Raw genomic sequence first — 26,947 nt, 5'->3', positions numbered from 1 at the left:
TGGAGAGACGAGTAGAGGAAGGGATAGAAGGACAGGCTTGAACAAACAGAGAAGTGGATCGTGATGTAGGAAATGGGAAGATAGAGGGGCGCAGAGAGAGTGGAGAGGGGTGAAGGAAGATATATCAGAGAAAGGGGAAGGGGGGGGGTAAAGGTAGCCAGGCAGCTGAGGGAGATGAGGGGAGAAAGAGAAAAATAGTGAAGGAGGGAGACCGAAAGGAAGAAGCAAGGAAGAGAGTGTGAGTGCATGGACACAGTGGGGATACTATTTATGCATGTGAGAGGGAGATGGGGGGATCTACACATGTGCGCGTGCACACACACTCTTTTGCATGTGTGTGTATGTGCATTTGAGAGGAATTAAAATTCATGACTCTCTCTTCACAACCATTTGAGTAACAAGATTAAGATGGCGGGTTAGAAAATAGTGCTGGTATTATCAGGCTGCTTGCAGTCCCTCCAGCTGCTTGCCTCTCTATTCCACAACAGTGGGGATAAGAGGATAACGCGCTAGCCCTGTCTACCCGTCCCAGCATACGTCTCACACACTCTCTCTCTCACACACACACACACACACACACACCCACGGATCTTAGACACACTATTGCTGCACATCGAGCCTGCCTGCTGTCAGCAGTCCCTCGAGTGTGTTTGTGTCAGAGGGTGAAAGTGTGTGTATGTTTGGAAAACTGCAGAGCGGCGAGCTGGGGGTCTAGAGATGATTTGTAAAGAATTTCTAAAACACTCCATGCTCTCTCCCTTTTTTTTTTTCTACACAAACACATGCTCAGCAAACATTAAGACTGGCAGTATCTTCCAAACAAAATCAAATTTGATGTGTGTTGAATCTGGCACAGTGAGGAATGCCAAGTAGAGTTACTGAGGGTACATGTATAACAGCATCTGTGCCCAATGGAAGAGCTTGAAAAGAGGTAAAAATGACACACGGAAACACAACCAATTACTGCAGACGTGTGAAATGTTGTGTGATTGCTGCAAACTCGACACAAATAATGAGAGATCAATCATTATTACCATTTTGTGACTTTCACTGGTAGAACATGTGTCATGATATATTGTACACATGGATTTGCAAAACTCACGTCTTTCTAATAAGTGGTACCAACAGGTAACAGAAATAAAAAGGTGTAAATGATATAATAATGTGCCTGATGTAATGTTTAACACAAGAATGCCACTCATTATTAATTTATATTACATGTCATTTAGCATACACATGTCTTCTAATGATATACTGGAAAAATGTCACAAATATTTGAGATACACTGTAAAGTGCTCTTACATATTTTATATTATTTAAAGTCTCCTTTAACAAGTTCTTTTGCAGAATTTGATCATAAGAAATTACTGGACTTGAAGGAAAAAAATATTGTTTTAACAAATACAAATAAAAATTGTGCAGGTTAGAATTATTTTAGCAACAATTGTTTAGCTTTTTAAAATGAACTAAAACTGAAGCCGGTTCAGTAGCGTTTAAGTACAAGCTGGAGACATTCTGCAAATCTCAGTATTAAAAAAGCAGTTCTAGTTTTTTCCTCTGAACTGACACATGCTTTTGGTGGAGACGTCTTTGATTTTTAAGCCACAGTGAAAGAAAATCCATAGTGTGTGTTCCACTGTTGGTCCTGATATGCATTTTTCTTGTGTTCTGTTCCACCCGCTGAAAGTAAATATAGCTGAAGAAAGCTAATCTGTAGCGCAAATGAGTAGCAGCTGCTCATTTGGATGTGTATGTGTGTCTGCACATTGTGGTAGTGTATGTTTCGCTGTGATATCATCATGTGGTGTTTGTGTGTAATGTCTAGCCAATATGCTGTCTGAGTGATGTCTGGTCTGTGAGGGATTGTGATATAGCTTGTTTCTTAGCTGTGTGCACAGTGTGTGTGTGTGTGTGTGGACTGGTCAGTAAGGCCCATACAAGCACACACATACACACACAAAACCACACAGGGGTTGTTCAGAGTGTTCATCAGAAGATAAGCAGAGGAGACTTAATCACCTTCAGATGTGAGCAGGGCACTTCAACTTGTCCTCATATCCACACGCAGCACCTGACCCCACTGTATACGTGTGCACGTGTGACACCGTGTGTTGCTAAAATTGAGGGGTGGATTTCAAAAGTGAGCCCGGTGGTTTTATAGCTCGTTTCCATACCAAAGAAAATAAAAAGAACTGCATGTTTTCTGGCTCATTTTGATGTATTTTTGTTTTCTTAAATTAATTTAAGTATAGAATTACACAGTTCACATTTATTTTGGTTCATAACTCTCATCACTACAACAGGTCTGAGAGACTCCTTTCACCAAGCGGTGGCTAAACTATTAAAATTATTCTATGACTGTATTCTGTGGCCTTGGAGGCCCAATCAATTCTGTCGACTGTCTTTTCAAACAAGGTTGTATTTCTTTTAAATTTAAGGGAATGCCAGCATCCACTCATATCCTAGTGAGGCTCTGTCTTTATTTCTGGCCCTATTAACTGTGTTTTTTTACCTATTTACCTCATTTCTTCCTTCTTTCTGACTCCCTGGTTTTTATTATTTCCTCATTTTATGTGTTTCCTGTTAGAATAGTAAGCTACGTAGGTGGCTATTATGTTTCCTACACAATATTTAGTTTGCTAATTGCTAATTGTAAATTCTTCAACATAGTTTTTTAATAAATATGGTTTGCACACAGTACTGTGGATTTGTCACACAACATGAGAACAGTGACTGCTGAACTTCTCACTGCTTTGTGCTGTGGTGACAATTTGACCGGGGCCTGTCTTGATTCAGTCCGCTCTGTAAATCTGTTCTCATCTTGTAGATGTACTTTAAAAAGGTCCAGAGTCGGTAAATCGAATGAGGGACAAATAGTAAAGGAGTGACAAAATGAGATTTTCCTTGCTGATGTTCAGGCCACTTTAACAGGCACTTTAATGGCCAGTCTGTCCAATTGTCCCACCAGTGTGGGTGAACATATCTGCACCAATTTAGCCCACTCCTTGCTGTCCTGTTCTTCTGTAGCTGTGTGTGTAATGGCGTTAGCAGCTGGAGACCACTTCTTTTAACACTGGTTCCTCGTGTCCTTTCTGTTGCTCCTTTTCTTTTTCACAGTCCTTTTTTCTCCTTCCCTCCCTTTCCCTGTCTCTCATGGTGACAAGTTAAGACAGCTTGTTTGTACTTCAGTTTCTCTCATAAAGTGTCTCTAAATATCAAACAACAGGCTAATCCCCGAGTCTTATTAAAGCTGAGTGACTCACATTATGTGACCTGGATTGTTGCAGGATTGCTGTTGGTTTTCTTTATTAAGTAGAAACTGATTTTGTACATTTTTCTTTCTTCCCAGTCAATTTTAATATACTATCAGACACTGCTAATATGAGGTTTTAGCAGCTTCACTTAACCAAAGGCATCTTTGCACAGAATAAGGACTGTGGATTATGGGCTGTTTGGCCAATGCCAGTTACATTATGTACAGTACACTAGCACTATTTATTCATCTTGGAGTTATAGTCACACTTTCAGCTCTTTGATACACTAGTTTCATGCTGAGAAAGTAAACAATCATTTATTTAAATGATATTATGACACTGCCTGCATGTGACAGTCATCTCTCGAACCAAAACATCGACTGAATCCAGTGTTTTATGTTTTTTGGAGGAGTTAGTACATTGGAGTCATGCTGACAATCTGAGTGTCTTTCTATTCTGGGACACACTTCTTACCTTTAAGTGAACATCCCAGACCTGAGCATCATACTGCTGGTGTTGAGTGACACAGAGTCCGGCCTGCTGAGCTAGTTGACAAAACAGTCTCAGAGTTTCACCTCTCCGTGGAGCGAACACCAACGCCATTCCCTGGATAAAAGAAGTGAGGAGAGGGTGAGTACTTTTGGAGTTGGATTGTGAATAAAGTGCACATTCGTTTTTAGTTCACACATATTTTCTCATTCTATTTGTTGTTAAGCTTTACACACACAGAAAATTAGTTGCTAGCACTGTACGTCTCTCTTTCCTTTGATTTATGCCAGGTACATATTAGATAATAAACCAAAAAATTAAACCTCTACTAATCCAGTCAACCATGGAAATGTGAACACGTGTGTGTAGATGTGAATTTGTTTACTCATGAATATGACGCGTTTAAGTGTTTGTGTCTGTGTATGTGAAAAATTCAGAAGGAGAGTGGGTTTGTGTGTGTGTGTGTGTGTGCATATAAATCACAGACATCCTGCAAATACTAAGAGGATTACCAACAGGTTCAAAGTTTCTTTGAAATCCTTCAGCTTTTGGTTTTATTTCATGTTGATCATGTTTTAATTAAATGAAGCAAAGAGGGATGCTCCAGCGAAAACAGCAGAATCGCTCTGTTTGACAGATGATTTTTCATCTGTATATCCAGTTGCACTCTGGCTTCAACCCCCCCATTCCCCAAAAAAAGCAAACAGACAAATCTCCCCAGCACTAATCAGCTGATTAAGGGGATCCAGCCCACCGGATGGACCACCTTTGTTAGAAACAACAAATTAGTGCCATTAGATGGCAGAATTAATTGCTTTGTTAATTGTTTAATCAGCTTAGCAAATTATTAAATATTTGGCAAAGCTTGTTGTGGCAGCGACAGTCTGATGGCCGACACTCAAATCATATTAGCCCCTAAATTATCTCTGCAAGATTAAAAAGAGAGACATGAAGAGAGACTTAACACACAGATGCACAACAATAGCCAGATGTCGTGTCTGTCTTTCGACCACAGCAGTTCTGGTATTCAACTGCAACCGAGGCATGTATTCTGGCTGTAGGTGTTACTGCGCATGTCACTGTCTGAAATGTCACATGATGGCTCTGCTGGAAACAACCTAAATGTAAAATTAATATGATAATCCTTTAATATTTCTATTTACTTCTGCTACGTAAAACAAATATTAAAAGTAAAGCTTTAAATGGTCGCCATGTGGACAGTTATAGTTTGATGTGTCCAGGTTTTGAGATATAATTTGCTGAGATTTCTGCTTCCGTCTCACAGCACAGCAACAACAAAAACAGCAACACTTTCCAGAAACAGTACCCTCGTTGTGTTGGATCATCCAACACGCATGTTAGGATTTAAAGAAACATTTTCTTCTTCCATCTTTCCTCACTGTCCATATTTTCCACACCTTCATTATTCCCATTCCCCTCATTGCACCTTTTCTTCCATCCATCAATTTCCTACCTCATCCCTCCCTTCCCGCATCTCATGCCTCACCCTATCTCATTCCCTTCAGTGCCATTTTCACCTCTTTTTCATAAAGAGATATTCTCTATACCAGTGTGGCCCCTCTACTTAAAACGCACCCCTCTTTCCTCAGATGAATGGAAATCTCAACCCTACCTCCACAGCTGTCACAGCATGGGGTCTTATCGCAAGGCCAAAAGGGAGAAGTTCTCTTGGATTTATGATTAAGGCAGTAGAGAGAGAAATGGAGATCAGAGCGATGCATTCAAGTTGCTCATAATAAGCATTGAGGCATTACATGATATTAATCCTGTCAGACTATTAAAGCGTATTGGGCTTTGGGTTTTGGGTGAGGCCTAATTATGATTAAGAAGAGTGGGTGGTGATTTAGGGGAAGGGGATAAGCAGAGATATATACAGTACACACACACACACACACACACACTTACATTAGGTTGCAGTAATCTCCTTATAGCATCAACCAGGCTGGCTCTGTACTGGTCGAGAAACAAACTGCAGGGAGAGGGAGAGTCAGGTTAGAAAGCATTCCTGTGATAGCAGCTCCAGATAAAGCAGCAGGTTATTTATTTTCTTTTGTTTACAAATAAATCCACCAACAGGAAGCAGGGAAAAAACAATTTGCATGAGTAAGATGCCCTCCCTTTTTGTTTACGTCTTCCTTTCTGTGTGCATTCACCTCCCGCCTGTTGTTGAGGCTCTGACACGAATGCAGAGCACCAGAAAATCCAGCGTGCACAGATACCATCACTTAGAACACACACACACACACACACACACACACACACACACACACACACACACACACACACACACACACACACACACACACACACACACACACACACACACAAGATACTTCAAAGTTTGTGGAATTAATACCTGCAATGTGCACTCTGGAGTTAATATGAAGATATAAGAACAAAACCAGCACAGAGGAAAAAAATACTGGTTTCTGTCCATCTTAAAAACCAGTAAGTCCTAAATGGGTAAAATGCATGAGCCAGAGAAAGAAGGATGAAAAGTCTTTGCATAAACTTGAACAAAAAGGCTGGTTTGGAGCATTTACAACATATTTTTGATATGAAAAACAACAGAGCTGAATGTTTTTACAAAGGGAGTTCAGATCTGCATTGTTTCCATAAATTAAGACTTATAGGATGTGAGTCACTTGAACTTTAGACTGTGTTGCACTTCCAAATGTCAACTATATGTAATTGTATTTAAATGTGAGCAGTTAAAATATCAGCACATAACATGGTTTGGCTTAACAGAAATAAAAAATACAAAAAGGAGGTGGTGGGTTTTAAGTGGTCACACATTTTTTGTCTTTAAATTATAACGGGTGAAAGAGGAAATGATGCTCAGTTCAGTTTATGGCTACAAGATCATTTTTAAAGGTGGTATTCATTTCTCCAGTCCAACATGCGCTGCCTATTGAAAATAATAGCTATATATATATTTCTATATAACAGTGACAACCTTTTGAATGGACACACACAGGCCCAAATTGACTCCAATCACTCTAAACAAAGTAACACCTGTCTCTATATCCACAATGACAAATTTCAATCCATTATGTAAGTAAGTAGTGCTGTTTGTGTGTGTATGCGTGTGCATGCGTGCACCTATTATCACAGATGAGAGTGGAGTAATTTGACTAAAATGCAACAATACAGTCCAGATTTGATATAATCCTGCACATCCGTCCAACTGGCCAGCAGAGAGACAATCTGGACACAACTTTCCAATCACAGCCTCTGACCTCACCTCTTTCATAATCCACTGACCCACTGAGGAATGAGAGATGCATGTCATAGCATCGCCTCTCTGTATCACTCATCATACCTACAAAAATGTCTTTTCAGTGGATGTACCTAATAATTAAAATGTATACTTGACAGCCTCATTTATCCACACACTTTGAATATGAGAAATGTTTAAAAAAAAAAATCCACAACAAAACAAAATAAACCAGGTCTACTGAACCCAGGATGTGTGTACGTATGTATGTGTGAAGTTTATTATTCTTCTAAGGCTAGACAGAGGTGCAAAGTTTATTTGACTTGAAAGGTGAGAGGTTTGTGTTTGGTTTATTTTGCACATATATCAGTTCACGGGAAAAGTGAGTGGTTAAGAAAACAAGGAAGTGAGCTAGTTGGGTGGAGGTAACAACTGAAACACACAGACACACACACACACTGAGGGCACAGGAAGGACAGTGTGTCATTTAGAGGGCAGCAGCTAAAGCCACAGAAAAGAAAGAGACAATTTCAAAGTGCAGAAAGACATACAACCTACCACCTGCCTCCCCCTTTCACACTCTATTGTCTTATTCAGATGAAAGATTTTCTAGTCTACAACTACTACTTTAATAAAGCCACATGTTACAATAAAATATGCCTGAAGTGGGTCAACAGTAGTGATGTATCATAGGGATGATTGGTTTATGGTTTCATTGCAGGTGGATGATTTTTTTTTATTACCAGAACTTGCATGACTAAAAGTTTATATAATACAAAAAAAAGGTATAAATGACAAAACAATATGCAAAATGTTTCTGAGAATCTGAGAAATGATTTAACATTTGACAGAATGATCACCTCTGCTCTGCAGCTGGGCCACATTAGTTTGAAGTTGGGTTTCTGCAGTTTGACATTTTAATGTTGTCATTATTATCTAGTTCTTTCACCTTGATACATTGTTCAATTCAGCATTTAAAAACTTTAGAGGTATGTTGCCACAGGTTTGTGTTAAAGTGTTAATTGCATTTGTTTTGTTTTTTTACAGCTAACTAATAGTGCCACTCATCACTCCTATGAGTATAAGTTGCATTGTTTAGCAGATACTGTAGTTGTGGTTAAGTTACTTCAGTCTGGATCTCCTTTTCCTGGTCCTATAAATATTTGTCTGTCACCTGTAAAAACACTATGTGCAAAATAATTATTTGGGCAATGTAACTACAATTATTTCACCAAACATAGTTCAGACATCAGTATTGTGGAAACAAGTCAGTGGCTGTGCTAAGTGTGAGGCTCCGGCAGCTCTTTAATTTCACTGAATAATTCTTGTCACACTTCGCCTCTCAAAAGCCAGTCTCACTGTTTATTATACTGTTTGGCTGGAATTCACTCTTTTATAATGTCAGGCTAACATTTAAAGACTCTCAAATTGAGTGTCTTCCCATTGAAGGTCATGCCCCCAGGCTGCCTATTGTCTCGCGCTGCTCCCTCCCAGCACAGCCCAACGAACTCCAGTCAAAACTAACTGAAGGTCAAGGGGCACAACATGGGCGTGTGTGAACATCGCTGCTATATTTGTCTGCTTAACACACATATGTGAACTTACAGGATGTTGTCAACAGTTCAAATGAAAGCATATAACATCATACATTAGGACTTTGTTTCTCAAGGGCACATGTAATGGTTAGGATTCAAGGTTGTGCATTTTAACCCTATTCTAGTGAATATTTCTATAAATGACTCAACATTTGATTGTAGGTTTTTTGACATTAAAACACCTTGAACTGCATCAACCTACACAAGAGGTGCTTTACAAATAAAGCTTGACTGGTATCTGGTAATTGTTCAGACAAATACAGTAGTATTAGTATTTTCTACTATAACCACGTCCAGATGCAGTGATATTTTTTTAACTTTCACATCAGTATCAATATATGAATTTTGTATTTCTTTGATGTAAAAAATAACTGAATCTAATGTAATCTTTTAATTAATTTGTTTGAGATCAGTCCTAGACTGTTCAGGAAATCCACTACTACCTGTGCTTGATGTGGGAAAACAACACTAAGCCACTTAACACTGAAACAGCAGCACAACCTTGTGACATGCACACACACACAAAAAAAAAAAAAAAAAAAACACATGCAGACACTAAATATAGAACTAGTCCAGTCCAGTGGGGCCACTGTTAGTCTAGATCTTCTTAAATAGAGAGTTTACCAAACCAAAGAAAACACAAAACTGGTTTCATGCTTTCATTATATTAAGAGTAAACAAGGATTCAGAACGTGCAGTTCAATGTGTTATTTTTATCACATTTGTAGGAAGCAACTTAAAAGCATCACTAACAACTGCAAATTACAATCTGCTATCAGATTTTGGTCGGCTACTGCAGGTACAACTTCAATGAGATTTGAACAACAGTAGCTACAATAGTAAACATGTCACAGTTAAGCCCTGACAACACAGAAGGGTCTACATATCCTCTGTAAACTATATTATTTGAATGTTTAAAAGTCAAAAGTAAATTAAAAAGAAAGATTTCACTGCTTGTATGTTAAAAATACATCTCAGACAAAAATCTAATACCGGTACTTTCAGTATGCAGTCATAAGAAACAGGGAGACACAGAGAATAGGAACAAAGAACAGTTTTTCTGTGTGTCTGTCTTTTGGAAACTGAAAATTCTGCGTCAATAAATATGCATGCTAATCAATCAATTCTATGGAGAATCGGTGTTGAATCGTAAACACACACAAAACAACAAGCCTTAAGCCTTAACCAAGTGAAATCTTTAATGTGTTTGTTTACCAACTAAATATGAACTCAAATTGTATCGGTGATCTGACTGATTCTCCCTGATTTATTTAAGCACCAAGCTCGACTTAAAATCCTTCACAATAAGCTATTCTGAAGTAGCTACTGACACACAACAGGCAATATTTGTGTAAAAAGTTAAACACGTATAATCAAATCAATGCTGTTTCCTGATTCAAGAAGAGAAGCGTTAATTTAATGTCTCACAGTCATCAAAAGTGCACACACACACAGCCATTAAATTTTTCTGACTTTCTGTCCAGGGCGGTGTTATCGTGCCAAGTCATTACACAGAGCTTTCAGCACAGATGTGTGTGAGTGTGTGTTGTGTTTGTGTCGACCAATGTGTCCAACATTCCTAATATTATCCCACTTTTTGGAACTAGTCAGCTCTTAAGTGTAACACAAAAATTGTATGTGTGAATGTACAAAAGATGCAAATGATATAATGCAAAAGTAGAAAAAAAAGACACACAGAAGCTCTCACACACATAAACAGGGCTTTATCTCAGTGCCCACACATGGGCAGCTTTTGGAGAATGCAGACATGCAGACATCCCAGCCAAGGACTCTGCCACCCGCATACCCACTGCAGGAATCCTTCTCTCTCTGTCACACAGACACACACACACACTATTTCTGTCTTTCTCTCTGTGAATCACTGTAAAACTGTGTATATTAAAATGATTCATTCTCATTCTCTACAATAGCTCCTGTTTCTCCAAGTACATTTTTCAAATATTTACTGTATCTGACATTTGTTCCATAATCGAGAAATGTATTTTAAGCTCTATTTGCTTAGTCACACATATGTATGACTACTTTACATACATTGGGGTATTGTTGACAGGTTTTCATCAAACCTTATTCAGTTTCACCAGAGGTCGTTCGACACGACTGCAGCACTATTGTTAATCAGCTGCTATTGTGACTGTGAATGACACAAATAAAATCACGTCTAACTGTACTGTATACTAACCTATGATTCAGAGCTTGAATGATATTTTTCCCCGTTGGTGACATCACACAGAGAGGCAGTTCATAAACAATTGCTGAAGTGGTACAATTTCAAAAAGTTGGTGTAGCAGTGAGTGGTACCAGATTCATACTTTAACAGCACTTAAATAACATATATAACTGCAAAACCCACTCCAGCATTTGAAAATTCTTCTTTTGCATAATACACCCTGTTCAGGAAAAAGGCAGGATATCAAAAGACATCAGCACATAAAGTACAACGTGCTCTTCTGTTTTCTCAGCGGTGGCTCCATTGCTATAAGTAGGAGCTATTATTAATCGGAGTGGGAGCTGCATTGTTGACCTTTTCGCAGGTGATCATCACAATGATGTGCCTGTTAATCGGTCAGCCATCACTCTTCAACCACCACCACTGCAATTATCAGTCACACACATACTGTACTGTACAAACGCCAAAACGAACGCACCACATGACACGCACTCATGACTACAGCTTCTCTGCTGAGAGAAATGGAAAACCCAAAGAGTCCGCAATATCAAAAATTCACATGCAATTTACTCTGTTCTCAGACTATCTGTTCCTATCTATCATGCATGCATGTGCATGTACACTAGCCCACTGTAAAATATCCTCTATTAGCTGCCTGCTCTCTTTCTCTCTCTGGGTGCTGTACCTGACTATTACCTGTAATGACCGTGACATTACAATAATGATAACGGCGTTTGCTCATGCGGCACTTAGCATACATGCACACACTAATGCACTTGCAGATACACACATACTGTACAAAAGTTGATTTTGTTCAGTGTTTATTTGAAGCTTGAAAATAGTCACATTCCTGTGATTCAAGCAACATTGTGTCCAGCTTGTGTTTGAGTGTGTGTGCGTGAACATGCATGTGTGCATGTGTAGTGGGGGGTAAACTGACAAAAATGGCATTTACCCTCCTATAAAAATTTCAAACAGCTTAACGAAGTTAGGTTTTTCTTTATATCCAAACATATTTGAATCCTCTTCTATATGAAATGTTAGAAATTGGCAGTTACACAGGATGATCAGCTGTGCTACAGTAAATATTGATTTTATCTATACTTCAAATGATTGTATATCATGTTTCGGAAGACCGATTTCTTTCATAGATCATTCTTACTGTGCATATTTATCCAACGATGTCATGGTGCACGGTTCACAAAATAAAAAAAAAAGTTGTGATGTATTTTATTGGACAGAGTACAACTGAGATGTAATTCACGATTGGCCCCAAGAACTACATTGCATTTCAGCGACCGATGAGCTAATTGTTATGTTTATGTTGCTCTATCTCTCCATTTCCATCTCCATTTCTACTCCTCCCTCCATCCGCCCTCAACTCTTTCTTTATCTTACTGTGTCTCCTTCCTTGTCAAGGCACAATTATTTGCAATTTGCCTAAGTCATCCATTTGCTGGGACGCCAAGCATGAAAACGAAGCAATTTGGTGTAAAATGGAGGCAGGCAGGCATCTGGGCATATGTGTGTGTGTGTGTGTGTGTGTGTGGACAAGGCAAGGGGATGGTCCAGGCGCTGGTGGGGGGCCATACAAGAACAGTCATACAAAAGTGAAAATGAATGCAATGAATGCACATAATCTGTGGATATGTGTTTGTGTGTGTGTGTCTGTCTAAGGTTCAAGACTTGGTTTTAGGCTTAAAGTCAGTATTAGGTTTACTGTAAAATAGATTATAATAGATTGCATTTATTCCATTTTCCCAACTGTAGAAATACAAGCATGTCTGTGTATGTGTGTACCTACCAGTCTGCACAAACGACAATGTCAAAGTGACTCTCTAGTGCTGAAATGTCCGACTCACAGTCCCACCTCACCACCCTGCAACACACACAAAACATAGACCAGGTAGAGTTTTTCTTTTTTTTTTTTTTTCAAAGAGGTGGTGACAGAAGAAAGGCTGTGTTCATGAAACTGCACATTAGTTTGTCTGTCTTTTGTCCTTCACCACTTCCTGTCTTCCCAACACTTTGAGCTCCTTGCTCCCTGACACATCTCTCTCTGACCCCCTACTGTTTTTCTGCTTCAGTAGAAACTTGGAGAAAGCATTGGGCAGTGAAGACATGTCATCAGTGACATAAAGAGAGGGGGTTTCTGACATGACACTTGACATTTATACCATGTGAACACACACAGACACACAGGCCACCTACATGTTGCTATTCAATATTCCCACTGCTCTATCTCTTTCTCATTACTTTGACTGTCGCCAGAATTTCCATTTCCATAAATACACATACTGGGTGCACCTGTACAATCTAATGCAATCCAATACAGCAGTTCTGCCATGAGTTTGACATTCATGAGTTTATAGGCACATTATTACCAAGATTACAGTGGTTACAGTGATGGAAACATCACAGCTCTCGTCTTGTTACAACACAAAACGTCTGACACTGGACTCGTACTTATGTGAAGCTGGGAAAGTCCTGGACAAGCTCACTGGTCCCATTTTCCACCATTTCCTCCTTAACTCTGTGGCTGGCTGTGTGTCACCAATAAATAGCTGCATTTTTGGGTCCAAAAATGACGTCCTTATCACGATATGAGATGCCAAAGCACGTGACTCACATAGTTGGTGGAGGAGTGCATTATATTAATGTTTTGGCCCCTTAATTTCTATAAATACGCCTCTTAATATAACACATTATAGTACTCCACCACCTACTATGCCCTCAAAAATAAACATATATCATCTTTCTGAAAGTTTCAACAGAACCTGACAAATTATAACCTTGTAAAAGTAGAATTAATGCAGAGTGGATTGCATTACATTGTACAGTTGTACCCAATAAGGTGACTACTAAGGCATACTACAACTATATATACACTATAACAATAAAATATATGATAGGATGAGCTATCATTTGGTTGGGGTGAGAACTAATAAAGAAAGCAGATACCAGGACCTGCGCTTCATGCGTTCTGCTGGTTTGACCCGAAGCTCTGCTATATTTGGGTGCTCATATGTGTATGTATGTCTGTGTTGTCCTTAGGTGAATGTACAGTAACACTTTTGGTTTGGTAATTTGAAAAAGGAGTCAAATTCTTGCTATTTGAGCTGGAAGTGTTGCTCTTCTCTTTACCTCTCACTGGCAGAAGTGACTCAGTGTGTTGTCTTTGGATTGTCAGGTTTGTCTGTGCCCACCAGCCATCAGGTATTGTATGTTCAGAGCCAAACGACATTGAAGTTTAGAGTTTTTGTAGTACATTACCGGCAGTTGAAGTGTTTTTCTTTGGCTATAATTTGATTGTTGCAGACTGTGTGAAGGCTGTGCTGATGCTGCACACTGTTCCACCATCTCTTTTTCCACATCATTTTCCTTCTCTATCTCTCTCTCAAACTGTCAGGCAGATTGGGGGATTATTAATTAGGCATTATTAACACTCAGTAAACAAAACATTAGGCCCTGCTAGAAACACAATCTCGATTCGCAGCGGGAGGTCCCAACATGCGCACACACATACAAATGCATGTGCACACACCATCAACATGCCCCTCCCGCTCCCTCCCATTGTCCAATCGCATTGTGCCCTTCGCCCTCTCTTGTGGCGCAGTGATGACAGCAGGCATAATCTGAAAAGAAAACAATCAAAGTAATGTAGCCTAATTATACGTTTACTTTTTCTCTCCATCTTCCACTCGTGTTAATATGCACAGGAGGGAGAAATTGAGAGAGAGAGAAGAGGTAGGGGAGCGAAGCAGTCAGTGAATGGCAAAAAAGCCTTTTTTGAGACAGGGACAACAATTAACTACATTTTAGCCCGTCCTAGCATATGAGGTGTGCATGTACGTGTTGTGGGAAGTTCTCTCAGTGGTTTCTGGATGAGAACTCCCTATCAAAAGGTAATCATTTTGCTTGGATAACTCTGTGCAAGTGAACACACATCCACACACACATACACATATATTCTACTTCAAAGAATGGGCATGGATATGCAGGACACAAGACATAAAACTGTAAAATGTATGAAATTAACAAATCTTTTGAAAATTAAAAATCTGATTTAACTATATTTTAAATAAGCAATTCATAAAAGTTCCACAAGACAATCATTCAAGTCCATATTTAAAACATTTGTTTGAAATATTTTAACCTGATGAAGGCCCTAATTAATCTGTGTAAGCTTTAGCCAGAAGTCAAACCAAATGACCTGCTGTTAATGTGATGAATATGTCATCATATCTACAACGGGAGAGATTTCTTGAGATTACACATAAACACAAAACATCATAGATAACAGTAGTATTTATTAAAAGATGTGAGGTAAAACAGATGTCCAGAACAGTGTAAGATTATAAATAATCAGAATCGTCCTCTCTCCATGACTAAACTTTTGAAGTTAAAGAAAACACATTTCCTTACCTATTATATAGCTGTTATGTCTCCAACTCATAATGCATAGTTTTGTGTAGGTATAATGTTTTATAATGTTTATTAGACTGTATTCAACAAGAAACAGGGTACTGTATGTGTGAAGAGCATGACTGCGATACAGCCATGGTTATGGTTTAAAGGTGCAACACAAATACAAATATATTGAGTCAAGACAGAGTAGAGGTTACGCACGTTTTCATAAAGAGCTGTGAATATGGTCTCACCTGGCAGATACATGTGTTGAGCCAAACTTTCCAGCTTGCCTATTTCTCTTGAGCAGGTCTCGTACATCTGAAGTGCAATAGTCAAGGACTTAGAATGGTTATTGTCAAATATGTTTACATTGGATAAACGCTATCAGAGAGGCCCTTGTTAAAAATGCATCAAGTGAGGCCTCTAGAAGAGGCAGTTCCTGCTGAGACACAGGTAGCAGGATCTTCAGTGATATTTGTATTTAGATCAGAGAATGGATTTTGTCTGAATCATTGATTCCTATAGTGAGAGAATTTGAAGGCACTGCTATGCTGTGGGGAACATCTTGCTGGCATGGTTTAGGTCCACTTGTCCTCTTACAGGCAAAGGTCAGGGCAACTCAATACAAACGTGAGTACTGAGTGATCACCTTTATTCTATGATGAAACATTTCTATCATGATAGAGGTTGTCTCTACCAGGGTGACAATGCACACATCCATAGGGCGGGAGGGTTCACTGAATGGTTTGATGAGTATAAAGACGGTTTGAATCATATGGTGTGGCCTTTACTCTCACCAGATCTCAACTGAACACCTATTGAAGATTTTAATTGTGGCCCAGCTGCTCAGATTTTCAGTGTTTTTTAGTGACCAACACTCAAAAGGAAGTTGGAACTGAGGCATGTTCAGAATTTGTGTCTCAGAAATCCCATACACCTCAACGTCAATGATACTTTCATACCTGGCACTGATTCAGCTCCATATTAGCAGGTGCTGGCTTTTGCACTTTTCTCTGATAACAATCTGGATCGTCTGGAATCCTAACCCTTCTCTTGAAAAAACTAAAACGTGAAATCGTCTGAACATATTTTTACTGTCTTGGGCTCAGGCCCAGAGAACTCGGCAACATTTTTCCACAGAATGTATGTATGGTTTCCTCTTTACAAAATAGAGTTGAGAAGACATGATCAACAGAGATGGAGAGTTTTCGTGCAGAAGCAGATCACAGCAGACTCTAGCTGGATCAATATGAAGGCTTTTAACCCCACATATACAGAAGTACACAGTCCCCCACACACCACACACAAGCACACATGCAGATGAACACACACACACAAAGGCAGAGGGCGATTGATGTCGAGTTGTCTATTAATACACTGACTTGTGGAGTTGCAGAGCAATTCAATTAGGATTTCCTTGTCTTTAAAGCCTGCGAAGAGCTGAGACAAATCCAATCGACAAAGACAGAGAACAAGCATGAGCGCAAGAGAGAGACAGAGCAGCAATGTGTGATAAGTTGATGGATGGATTGATAGCTGGAGAGCCAATCCAAAATCAAAGAGGCCTCCCAGACAGAGAGATAATATGACAATAATATGTAGGTTAGCATGCATTTCTATGACGGGGGCGTGGAGCAGAGCAGCTTATTGTTATCTCATGACCAGTCGCAGAGCACATGCACAAATACATATACACACAGAGTTAAAAGTTGAAAGAGGGAGAGAGCAGTTTGAGTATTATTGAACATTAAAGTGGAGGAATATTTGCTCCCATCACTTGAAGTAGACAAGTAGCACCCAAAGACATGCATCAATCATTCTTAATAGAACATTTCAATTGATTTTTCAACGAGTATTCAAGGTCAAAGTGAGACTCACTCCTCGCTATGGTGTGCGCTTGTGTGTGGTTCTGAACTACAAATGAGAGCAACCAATTGTAAGGAAAGGGAAAGTGTATTCTCTAGATATATGTGACAAAATCTCGTCTATTCACAAGTGCTTTTATTGAATTATCTTCTCATCTATTTTACTGTATAAAACTCAGCCCTATCACAACCCACTATCGCTTTCTATTGTAACGCTAGCTGCACTGTTTGTCTTCCATGGAAGACAAACAGTGGTCATTAGCACTAGGATAAGGCCAACAGCTTCCTCAGTGAGAGGAAATGCCTCACAGTGCCTGTAATGTGTGAATGGGCACTTTGACTGAGCCAAGAACAGATTATCTGTCTTTCTCAACGCTCCCTCTCGCTTTCTGTGTGTGTTCGATCCATTCTCGCTATGATTTCACTTGCAATTCTCTCTATGCGTTTGTTCTGTGAAACAAAGCAGTTGGTCAATGGTGTATTGTTTGTGTGGCCAAGTATGTGTGTGTGTGTGTGTGTGTTTTACAGGCTCCATAATGTTATTGTTTGGTCTTATTGTGATCAGTAAAGGAGCATTGTAGCTGGCTGAGACGGACATATTGTAAGCATGGCTAAATATGGAAGTGCCACATCGGTCAATGGGGAAGAAATGTGTATTTATATTTCCTGCTTTTGTGAAACAACTGTAGTGAGTCAGAGCATCTTTTTACTTGTCTGTATAGTTGTTGAGTGAATACAGCAAGATCTGGAAGAGGGGGAAAAAGGACAGGAGAGATGAAAGAAGCTGGAAAGAAAAGAGAGGGGAAACAAGAGGCTACAAAAGAGATCTGACGAGAAGTGTAAAATGGGTAAAGAAAGAAGAGGAAGATAGCTTGCAAGCTGACAGAGCTGATCAATAACCCACTCAAATAACAAATGTTGGCAAAAAAAAAACTCACCTAAAGATTTGTCCTAAAAACTTAATTATAGTCCTAAACCTTAACCACACACAATCACGCTTTAAACAAACCTTGATTGTTCCTGCTTCTAAAATACTCATCAAGTCCTAGCCCTAGCCTTAGCATTAGATGAAGTCTCAAGCAAAATCTGACAGGATGGCAATTACTGTGCTCTTAACTTGGCATTGTGGGCAGCTAGGATTGGTAGATGCCATGTTGAGCACTAGTTCTGGGTATTTGTCACTGTGGGTGCCCGTTCTGCTGCTTTTGCTTAAAAATAAAAGAGGTGGATGGCTATTCTTCCTTTACTCCAAGCCAGCCCCTAGTGTTAGGACTAAAATATGAAGATTACAGTTGTTGATACAGCCTCAAAGAGTATAGGACAATGACTTGACTTTTTAAGCAGACTGATTACTGCAAGGTATTGCATGATTTATCATGGGAACTTTTCATGTGAGATGTGAAAACCATATAAACCATATAAATAAAGAAATATGTGAATTTATAATGTAAAGTTCATTCCCCATTTGAATGAATGCCATTCTTATGTCAAGGATTGTACAACCAACAAATTTGAAACTTCAATAGAAAAGACAAAACCATTTACAGAAACAAATCTATATGGATGCATACCAATAAATGTGTTCTACAGGAATGAGGCAGAGATAGAGCGATAGAAGGAGGGAGGACGATGAAAGGATACTCTGAATGGACTTCTCGTTCCCATCTGATAGCAGAACTTCCTTCACGTCAGCACAAATGGCAACCTGAGAGACAGAGAGACAGGAAAGAGACAGAAATGAAACAACACAGAACAAAAGAACCGAACGCAAAGCACCCTCAGATGAAGCAAACATCCCAACACACACACACACAATAATGACATAACCATATCTACAAAGCTTCACTCTAGCCGGCCCAGCCGGCCCCGCCCTCTCTCTCCATTGCTCCCTCTCCTCCATGCCATTTCCCTCTCTATCTTCACCCCATTTTTATGTCTGCATTATTTTAATCATTCAATCAAATCAGTCAATACTTTTATCATTGTGGCTAGCGGTGGGGGCTGCTATCTTGCTATCACTCTGTTCAGTAATTGCATTGTGACAGGGGATGATGGCAAGCGCAGAGCCTTTTCATTTGAAGCTGGGTGTTTATCGGGCCGAGCCATCACTCCGTTCGCCGCTGTCACTCTGCACTCGGCTTGCCGAGCCTGCCTGATGCCCTTCATATAACTTTGCGGTGCAGACTATGAGAGACGAAGAGAAAGAGAGGGAGAGAGAGGGAGACAGGAGAATGGACAGAAAGCTTTGTGCTGCACTGTGTCTCTGTGTGAGGGAGATAGAGATAGAGAGGTGTGTGCTTTACTATAACCTCATCTTTTCACATTCTTTTTCTTTACAAATGCATTTTTTGTATCAGCAAGTGTGTGTCAGGCTGTCAATTCCTGTTAAGTGTATGGGTGCAAATTCATATGGGTGACTGTAAGTGCAAGTAGCTACTGCTAGTGGTATGCACACAGATGCTATACAGTCGAATCTTGATCTTGACTTTTACAGCACACAGAAAATCCATGCTGTAGCATGTCCGTAGTATGTAGTAAGTTTCTGAACATGCATGCCTTTACCCACTCGGATACACACATGTTCATGTGCTGCAGGGTGTGTGATGGGGTCACTGACTGCTTTGCAATGCCAGCTGCTCAAATGGACCTCCAGGCTTAACCAGAGCAGCCAGCTGAAAGATCAGAAGCCCAACCTGGCAACTCATTATTAACTATCTACCATCACAAATACATATATAACCAGACTTTATTTGTGACTATCAAGATGGTCATAAACATCTTGATCCTAACAAATTAAGTTGGTAATCCTAATCATAAAGATCATCAACACAGTTCACATGAGTTGCATCCCAGAGGATGTGTCTGTTGCTGTATCAAATTAAATCACCTGGACAAATTACAACAACTAACTTCCTGTTAGGCCATCTCATGGAGAGGCACACCTCACAACACAGCTGGTCCAGGTCATCACAGTGAATGATGAATTATATCTAATAGGCTCCCAAATTCTACATTGCAGTTTAACATAGCTGTGCTGGGGGATGTGTAAAGGAGGAGATGAAATCAGGGGGTGAAAACAACACTGTGGTGGCTGAATAAGTAATGAATGGTTTAACAGGGACAGTAGAGAGAAAAATTTGAATGTGGTGGTGTCGATGACGGATAAAGGAGGGAGGAAGAGAAGGAGAGGTGTGAAGGAAGGATTCCATCTCAAGCCACCAATGTCAAAACATGGCGATTGCCAAAGAGATAAAACCAGACACACACACACACACACACACACACACACACACACACACACACACACACACACACACACACACACACACACACACAGAGAGAGAAAGAGAGAGAGAGAGTGAAAGAAAACACTCAAAATGGCATCCAGCAGATCGATGGGACACCGACGCCTGCTATGTGGAGGGGCCCTTAAGACCCTGGCTAGTAAACCCTATGGCTAACAAACTGTGGTAGATCTGAGTGTGTCTTTGTTTGTATGTGTGAAGTCAATGCAATACAGCTTTTAAGACCTTAGGTAGTTCAGCTGCTGTGACTCTGCTTGGGTGGTCTTGGTAACGATTGTGCACTTAATCATATATTTAGCAACAATATAACTGTTAATGACGTAAACAGGCTTCACATAGGATCTGACCATGCTAATCTATTTGTCAAATATTAAAAAAAATAATGAATGCTAACTGAAAAGAAGAAAAAGAAATTCCAACTTATCAACTATAATAAATGATCTGTTTGTACAGACACCTTATCCCACCTGGTGTTATCCACAAGGACATTCATAGGCCTGGAAGGTAAGTGACAGCATATATGCCAGAATCCATCAAACAGCTGTGTGTTGATTATAATTAATTCCAGTTAATAAACACGTCATCGTTCACTTGTGCAGTTATTTAGACATATGTACCAAATCCAAGATAATTTGGCAATGACTAGGATGGTGACTTTTTTATTTCTAGGGAAAAAGGTTTTATTCACAAATGTCATAAAAGAGTAAAAATATCAACTGTGCTGTTGGAAATAAAAACAAAAAATGTAAGTCAGTGGTAGCAGCAGAGGACCCAAACTCTGCCAGTAAAGGCTGAGCTCTGTTTATGTTCTATTAATATAGAGATGTTTAGTGCTGAAGGGTAGACATGTGACCTACTGTAAATGTAATGTGCAAAAAGTTTGTTTGCATGCATTTATGAAGGAATGCAAACACACACAAGACATGAATGATAGAGTATATGAATAGGTGGATATGCAGTGTATTGATTGGTCATGGTCAATTTCATTAGGGAAGCCAAACCACTTCTCCTGCAGACGTGTGTGTGTGTGTGTGTGTGTGTGTGTGTGTCACTTACCATAAGCCCTGCAAGACAAGTCATACCTCCTCCTAGTTCACACACTGCACCCCTGAGAGACAGAGAGGAGATAGAGAGCGATGAGTGGGAGTGAGATTCACCTTGCTGAGCTAAACCTAGTAGTTTAGCGCACGCACACACACACACACACACACACACACACACACACACACACACACACACACACACACACACACACACACAGATATTAGAGGCACACAGATGTACGTACATATACACACACATGCCATCGTGCAAAAACACATGCACACACCCCAAACGCAGCAGGGTAAGAAATATCAATTCAACCATCAGCCTTAGGGCTGAATTCTGAACATTGAGACGCACAAGCTCAATCAGCAGGAAATCTGGGAAAACAAACACTGACACACAGTCTTGTTGCTTGCATGCTCATTCAACCCTTCTCTGCATCCTCTTCCTCCTTTGATCTCTCCTTCCCCTCCATCTCTACCCCTGTCCTCTTTCATCCCTCCCTGTCTCCCTCCCTCTCTTGCTGACCTTCACTACGCTGCTCTGATCAATACCCCTCTCTTCCTCGCCTCCCGCCTCTTGAATGTTAAAACAGGAAATCAAAGGCGGACGTTCCACCTTGAGTGGAAATCAAAGGTGCCTGGGTGCTTTTCAGCCCTGTGCTGCAGGGCAGGCCAGTGCTCAGCAGACGAGAGCAGGGGAAAGAGCAGCACAACACAACACAGCGTGACATGGAAAGGTACAGAATGACACAAGTACCAAGCAGGAACCAATCAGAATTAAAGAAGGTGTCTTTTTGACACCTATAAGCTAATTCTTATAGAGAAGAAAGTTAAATATTAAAGAATGAGAGAATATTTTTGTGCAATTACAATTGATAAAATGCTAAAACAGCTCGGTGTTAGTATTTCTACTTGACCCTCCTTGATGGTAGTTTATATTTTAACTTCTCTTTTGTTTTACAGAGGAGAAGAAATGTGTTTACCAGTGTTTCTCTACTGTACATAATCTGTCACTGCAAGACACAAATATCTTTACATAAGTCTCCAGAAAAATAAAATGATGGCCGCCTTCCCGTTTTATGTCATACAGCCATTTCCTGTAATGCAGCAGGTTTCATTTGAAACAAAACATGCTTGAAAAAACTGCATTACACAAAAATCTTTCTGAACCTCCTATTTATTAATGTATTATAATTATAGAAATGTACCCTGAACTACAGTCGTTTAAATGTTGTACATCCTGATCTACATAAGTAATCACAGCTAAAGTATTAGTGCCTGTTTTCTTGGTGAAACAGTTGAGTGTAATGATGATGGAAGGGCGGGAGAGAGCAGCTTTAAAGAGATGAATAACTCACTTGAACATGTGACGTTTCTGAAGGCAATAATGAGCCATCACCTCTTCAGAGGGCCACACACCTAAATCAGAGAAACCAAGACAAAGTCAGTCATTTAAAACGCGAGTGATGTTACTTCTCAGTGACAGACATTTATATAGAAGCATTTTTATCTTCAGTGTCATCTCTAGTGCGACAAAGTGCTTTGATCCCAGTTTCTAAATATCAAAACACATTAGTATTGATACAAAACCCACATAAAAACAATGAGTCTTCAGTGAATCATAATTGGATGCATTGTATTTCCTAGTCTGTGTTCATTTGCTTCTCTTGTGGTTTCCACTTTGCCTGTGATCCAAGGCTTCTCCGTCTCTGTTTGTCTGTCTGTCTTTTTTAAATCCTTGCAACACACTCTCTTATTGGGCGCTGTGTATGCAAGTGTGTGTGTGTCTGTGTGTGTGTGAGAGAGAGAGACAGGGGGTCCAGTGGGTGATAATCACAGCGTGCAGGCCTGCCTGGCTTATCACCTACTGTCAGCCCTTCTCCTTCTGCTGTGCATGTAACACACCCTAACACACACACACACTTGCATGCTAGCTGATGTATTTCCCTTTCTCTCAACACACATACACTTAAATACACCCACAGACAAATACACACATCTTGGCAGAAGAAGAAGTAAACATTCATTTGAATAAAACTTCAGCTTTTCGCTTCTGGCTTTGAACAAGGAGCTTCGGCTTGGTGCCGCCTGTGTGTGTTCGTGAGCACATAGGCATTTGTGTTTTTACGTATGTGTGTATATGAAGGAGTTGTTGAAAAGAGAACGGGGCATATAGAATGAGTTTGGGAAAGCAAAGAAGAGAGGGAGACAGAGATAGAAAATGAGTGAGGTAACAAGAGAAAACCGGGGAGGGAGGCTTAGAGGAGGAGAGAGAATAGGTGGTAGTCGATATAATAAGCGGCTTACAGGCGGGCTCTCTTCACCTCATGGGGCAGACATCACTGCTCTCTCCCTCTCCCCCTCTGCGTCTATCTCTCTCGCTCGCGCTCTCTCTCGCTCGCTCTCTTTCCTCTCGCTCCGGTCCGCCAAGATTAGCTCAAGCAAGCAGGATTTAATAATGCCTATTGATAAAATGTCCAAATATTCCTTTTCGCCATTAGAAAAAAAAAACATGCTTTCTACATCTTGGCTTGACAGCAAACACACACACACACATCCACACACAATGTCAGCCAGAGGGGCTACGCCGTGTGTCAAGAGAGTGGCAAGACATGTAATAGTTAAATAAGGTGACATTTTAAATTTAATCTGTTATTCCCCTTCAGCCTGCAGCTCGTGACAAAGTACAGAAAAATATACACTTACTACTAGTGCTTTAGTCAGTGCAGAAATGTCGTGTTGTTTGTTGTTGTGTAATGTTTTCTTTTATCCAGTATTTGTCTGCCTTAATTTATATGATAAAGATTTGTGTTTTTATTATATTATTATTTCTATTAAACCCAATCAAAATGTGGCAGTCAATGTCTGTCTGTCAGTGCTTTTTGATGTAGCTTTTCTATTGTCTCTTACTCTAAAGCTGACTTTTAACTACTAAAGACCGAAAAAATAATATTTTAAGACGTGAATTAATAAACATTTGGTGCACTAATGGGTATTTACGGCCGCAGAGAGACTGGGAGATTGACCTAAACAATGGTGCAAAAATGTAGTAGTCATTTGTGCATTTGTGTGACACATTTTAAAAGATTTTCTGTGTTTAAGTAAGGCTGGACAAAGAAACTTATATTAGTAATATTAAGTAAATTATGAGTAATGATATTATAATAATTAAATAGCCTGGATCCTATATTAATGAGCTTATACTCACTGGTGGAACATCTTCTACAAAAGATCTCTGTGGAGAATTGTGAGTCTTAAGCTGCAACCAAATTGTTCCACTCTCCCTTAATTTGTACCCCTCCCTTTTTGATTGTGTGTTCACATGAAGCCTAATGGGTGTCCTACCACAACCCCTTGCCCTTTGAAATGACAGTTAAGCTCCGCCTGTCTTCATCTGCAGATTTGTCTCACCATGACACTTGACATCAAGGGCAACTCAAAACATCTTGGGTAGATGAACAGTAGAGGGTGGTAATGCAACATTAAACTGGGTGTTGTCCATCATTCACAGCAGCAAGAGCAGAAGAAGAAAAACATTCATCCCAATATTCCAGGAAAGGTTCAGCGGTACAAGCCATGTTTCAAGTCGAACCCTTTAAGAGTGTCTTTACTTATCTGTAGGGACTGCACATCTGTATGTGTTACACCAAGATGTCCCAAGGCCATCTGTGATTATGATATTACAAAAAAAATAAATAACTGCAGGAGATAACATTGTGCAAGAGGTTAGGCAAGTCACAATAATGTAAACCGCATGTTGTCATACCATATATACTGAGGTCTTGCTTCTATCTACCCAGACTTTAATAGGAACTTTCTTTCAGTACCAAGTTATGCACCTGTGTGAGTGTGTGTGTGTGTGTGTGTGTGTGTGTGTGTGTGTGTGTGTGAACACACTGTTAGAAAGACTAGACAGACAGCCTTAAGTAATAAAGCTTTGTAAAGCATATGTGAATCTGATGGTTAATCCCAGACTCCAATAACATTAATAGCCCTGGGCGATAGGAGTTAGGTGTGTGTCTGTGTGTGTGTTTGCCGTTTTCCTTCTTGCATGTGTAGATGTGTGATAAGTATGTGGCTCCTGATGTTGTGTGTGTGTGTGTGTGTGTGTGTGTGTGTGTGTGTGTGTGTGTGCCTCCCAGGTTGAGGTGCACTGTAGGAAATGAAAGGATCAAGAGTGGAGAGCAGATTATTCTTCCTGAGGATAATGAAATTATTCCTCACCTTCAATTACTAGATGAGGAAAGAAAGCTGTGTGTGTGTGTGTGTGTGTGTGTGTGTGTGTGTGTGTGTGTAGACACATCAGCTTTCTATGGTTATCAGTCCTAAGCTCTAAACCTTGCAGTGTTTTTTCCCAGAGAACAATATGGTTGTGTGCTACAGACACTATTAACTCACACTCTGACTAACCTGTGAGATGTACAAAACCTAACTGAAATAATAGAACTGGCAGTTCAAGGGAGGGATACACTCTTACACGTCGCTGCATGCTGTTAGTGTTGTTCTCTAGTAATGAAATAATCATGATCTCATTACAGATATCCCTGAGACAAATGATTGTGATTATCATTTGATGACTATTGTACAGTTTTCGCTACAATGACTAATAATCTTCAATGCGTTGATGTGTTGAATAAGTTATTTCTTCTTTAATTGTATCTTCTCAACTTGCTGAAGCAGAAAGAGATGTCACTCTTTCACTAAACTTTTTTTTTCCCTCTATAAAATTGCATTGAAATTTGATAAAGAACTTTAGGGTAGTGCACTTCTTGATCTTGTGTTTGCTTAGAAACAAGTGTGTTTCATAAACTTCAGCACACACTGAGTTAACGGATCTGGAGGTCGGAGAACTGAACCAATGAGATTTATTTCTTCCACTGTAGCTACCTCTGACTCTACTGCATATTGACACAATCCTAAATCCTCATCCCTCCACATCCTGGTGACCTGCGACGACCCTGGGAACTCGACACGACTTATTGCAATACTAATCTAGCCTTAGTAGCTGTCAGTAATCGAATGCACAGGGATGTTGGGAGCTGTTTATCCAGGTTTATCCAGGTTTGGATGGGTGTGACAGTAGGCTAAGAAACTTAACCTAGTAACCCCTGGATACCTTTTGACAACTCACATCCTCCAAGTCTTCCTGTGAATCTCAAAAATCCCGGGCCAGCGATGGAATTAACTAGGGCTATTTTAAGCATATAAAAGGCCCCAAGTGCTATTTGGGGAAAGCAACTTAAAAAGGCTTTCTAAATGAATACCTAAGTCAAGCTAAGCTTGTCCCTAACTTGGGACAAGGCAGTTGATTAATGTGCAGTGTCATTAAATAAAATGAATTAAACACATTCTAAACACTTAAGTTTATAAGATAACAGGATCTGAAGGCAATCTCCAGTCACAGTTTAAATCTTTTCATACAGCCAAAATGTTAAAACACAGGTGGTCCCATGTAGGCCTGACATAGTCTAATTTGGCTTTGATAACTATATAAATAATCATACAGTTAAGTTTACTTATCAGAAAAACCATTGACCATTGTGCTTATTTTACA

At 39.8% G+C, this 26,947-nt stretch overlaps 1 protein-coding gene across 1 annotated transcript in view; it reads right to left on the bottom strand.

Moving 5' to 3' along the window:
* Positions 1-26,947, bottom strand: part of camkmt (calmodulin-lysine N-methyltransferase) — an 84,004-nt gene that overhangs the window by 5,415 nt on the left and 51,642 nt on the right. The window contains exons 4-10 of the mRNA XM_026356987.1: positions 22,752-22,812; positions 21,401-21,452; positions 18,681-18,744; positions 15,426-15,492; positions 12,569-12,643; positions 5,670-5,733; positions 3,729-3,860 (exon numbers count right to left, since the gene is read on the bottom strand). Of these exons, the coding sequence (XP_026212772.1) occupies positions 3,729-3,860; positions 5,670-5,733; positions 12,569-12,643; positions 15,426-15,492; positions 18,681-18,744; positions 21,401-21,452; positions 22,752-22,812 (515 nt within the window). The remainder of the gene's footprint in view (positions 1-3,728; positions 3,861-5,669; positions 5,734-12,568; positions 12,644-15,425; positions 15,493-18,680; positions 18,745-21,400; positions 21,453-22,751; positions 22,813-26,947) is intronic.

Source organism: Anabas testudineus, chromosome 15 (assembly GCF_900324465.2).
Source record: "Anabas testudineus chromosome 15, fAnaTes1.2, whole genome shotgun sequence".
Lineage (NCBI taxonomy): Eukaryota > Metazoa > Chordata > Actinopteri > Anabantiformes > Anabantidae > Anabas > Anabas testudineus.
This window is presented reverse-complemented; position numbering and strand designations above follow the sequence as displayed.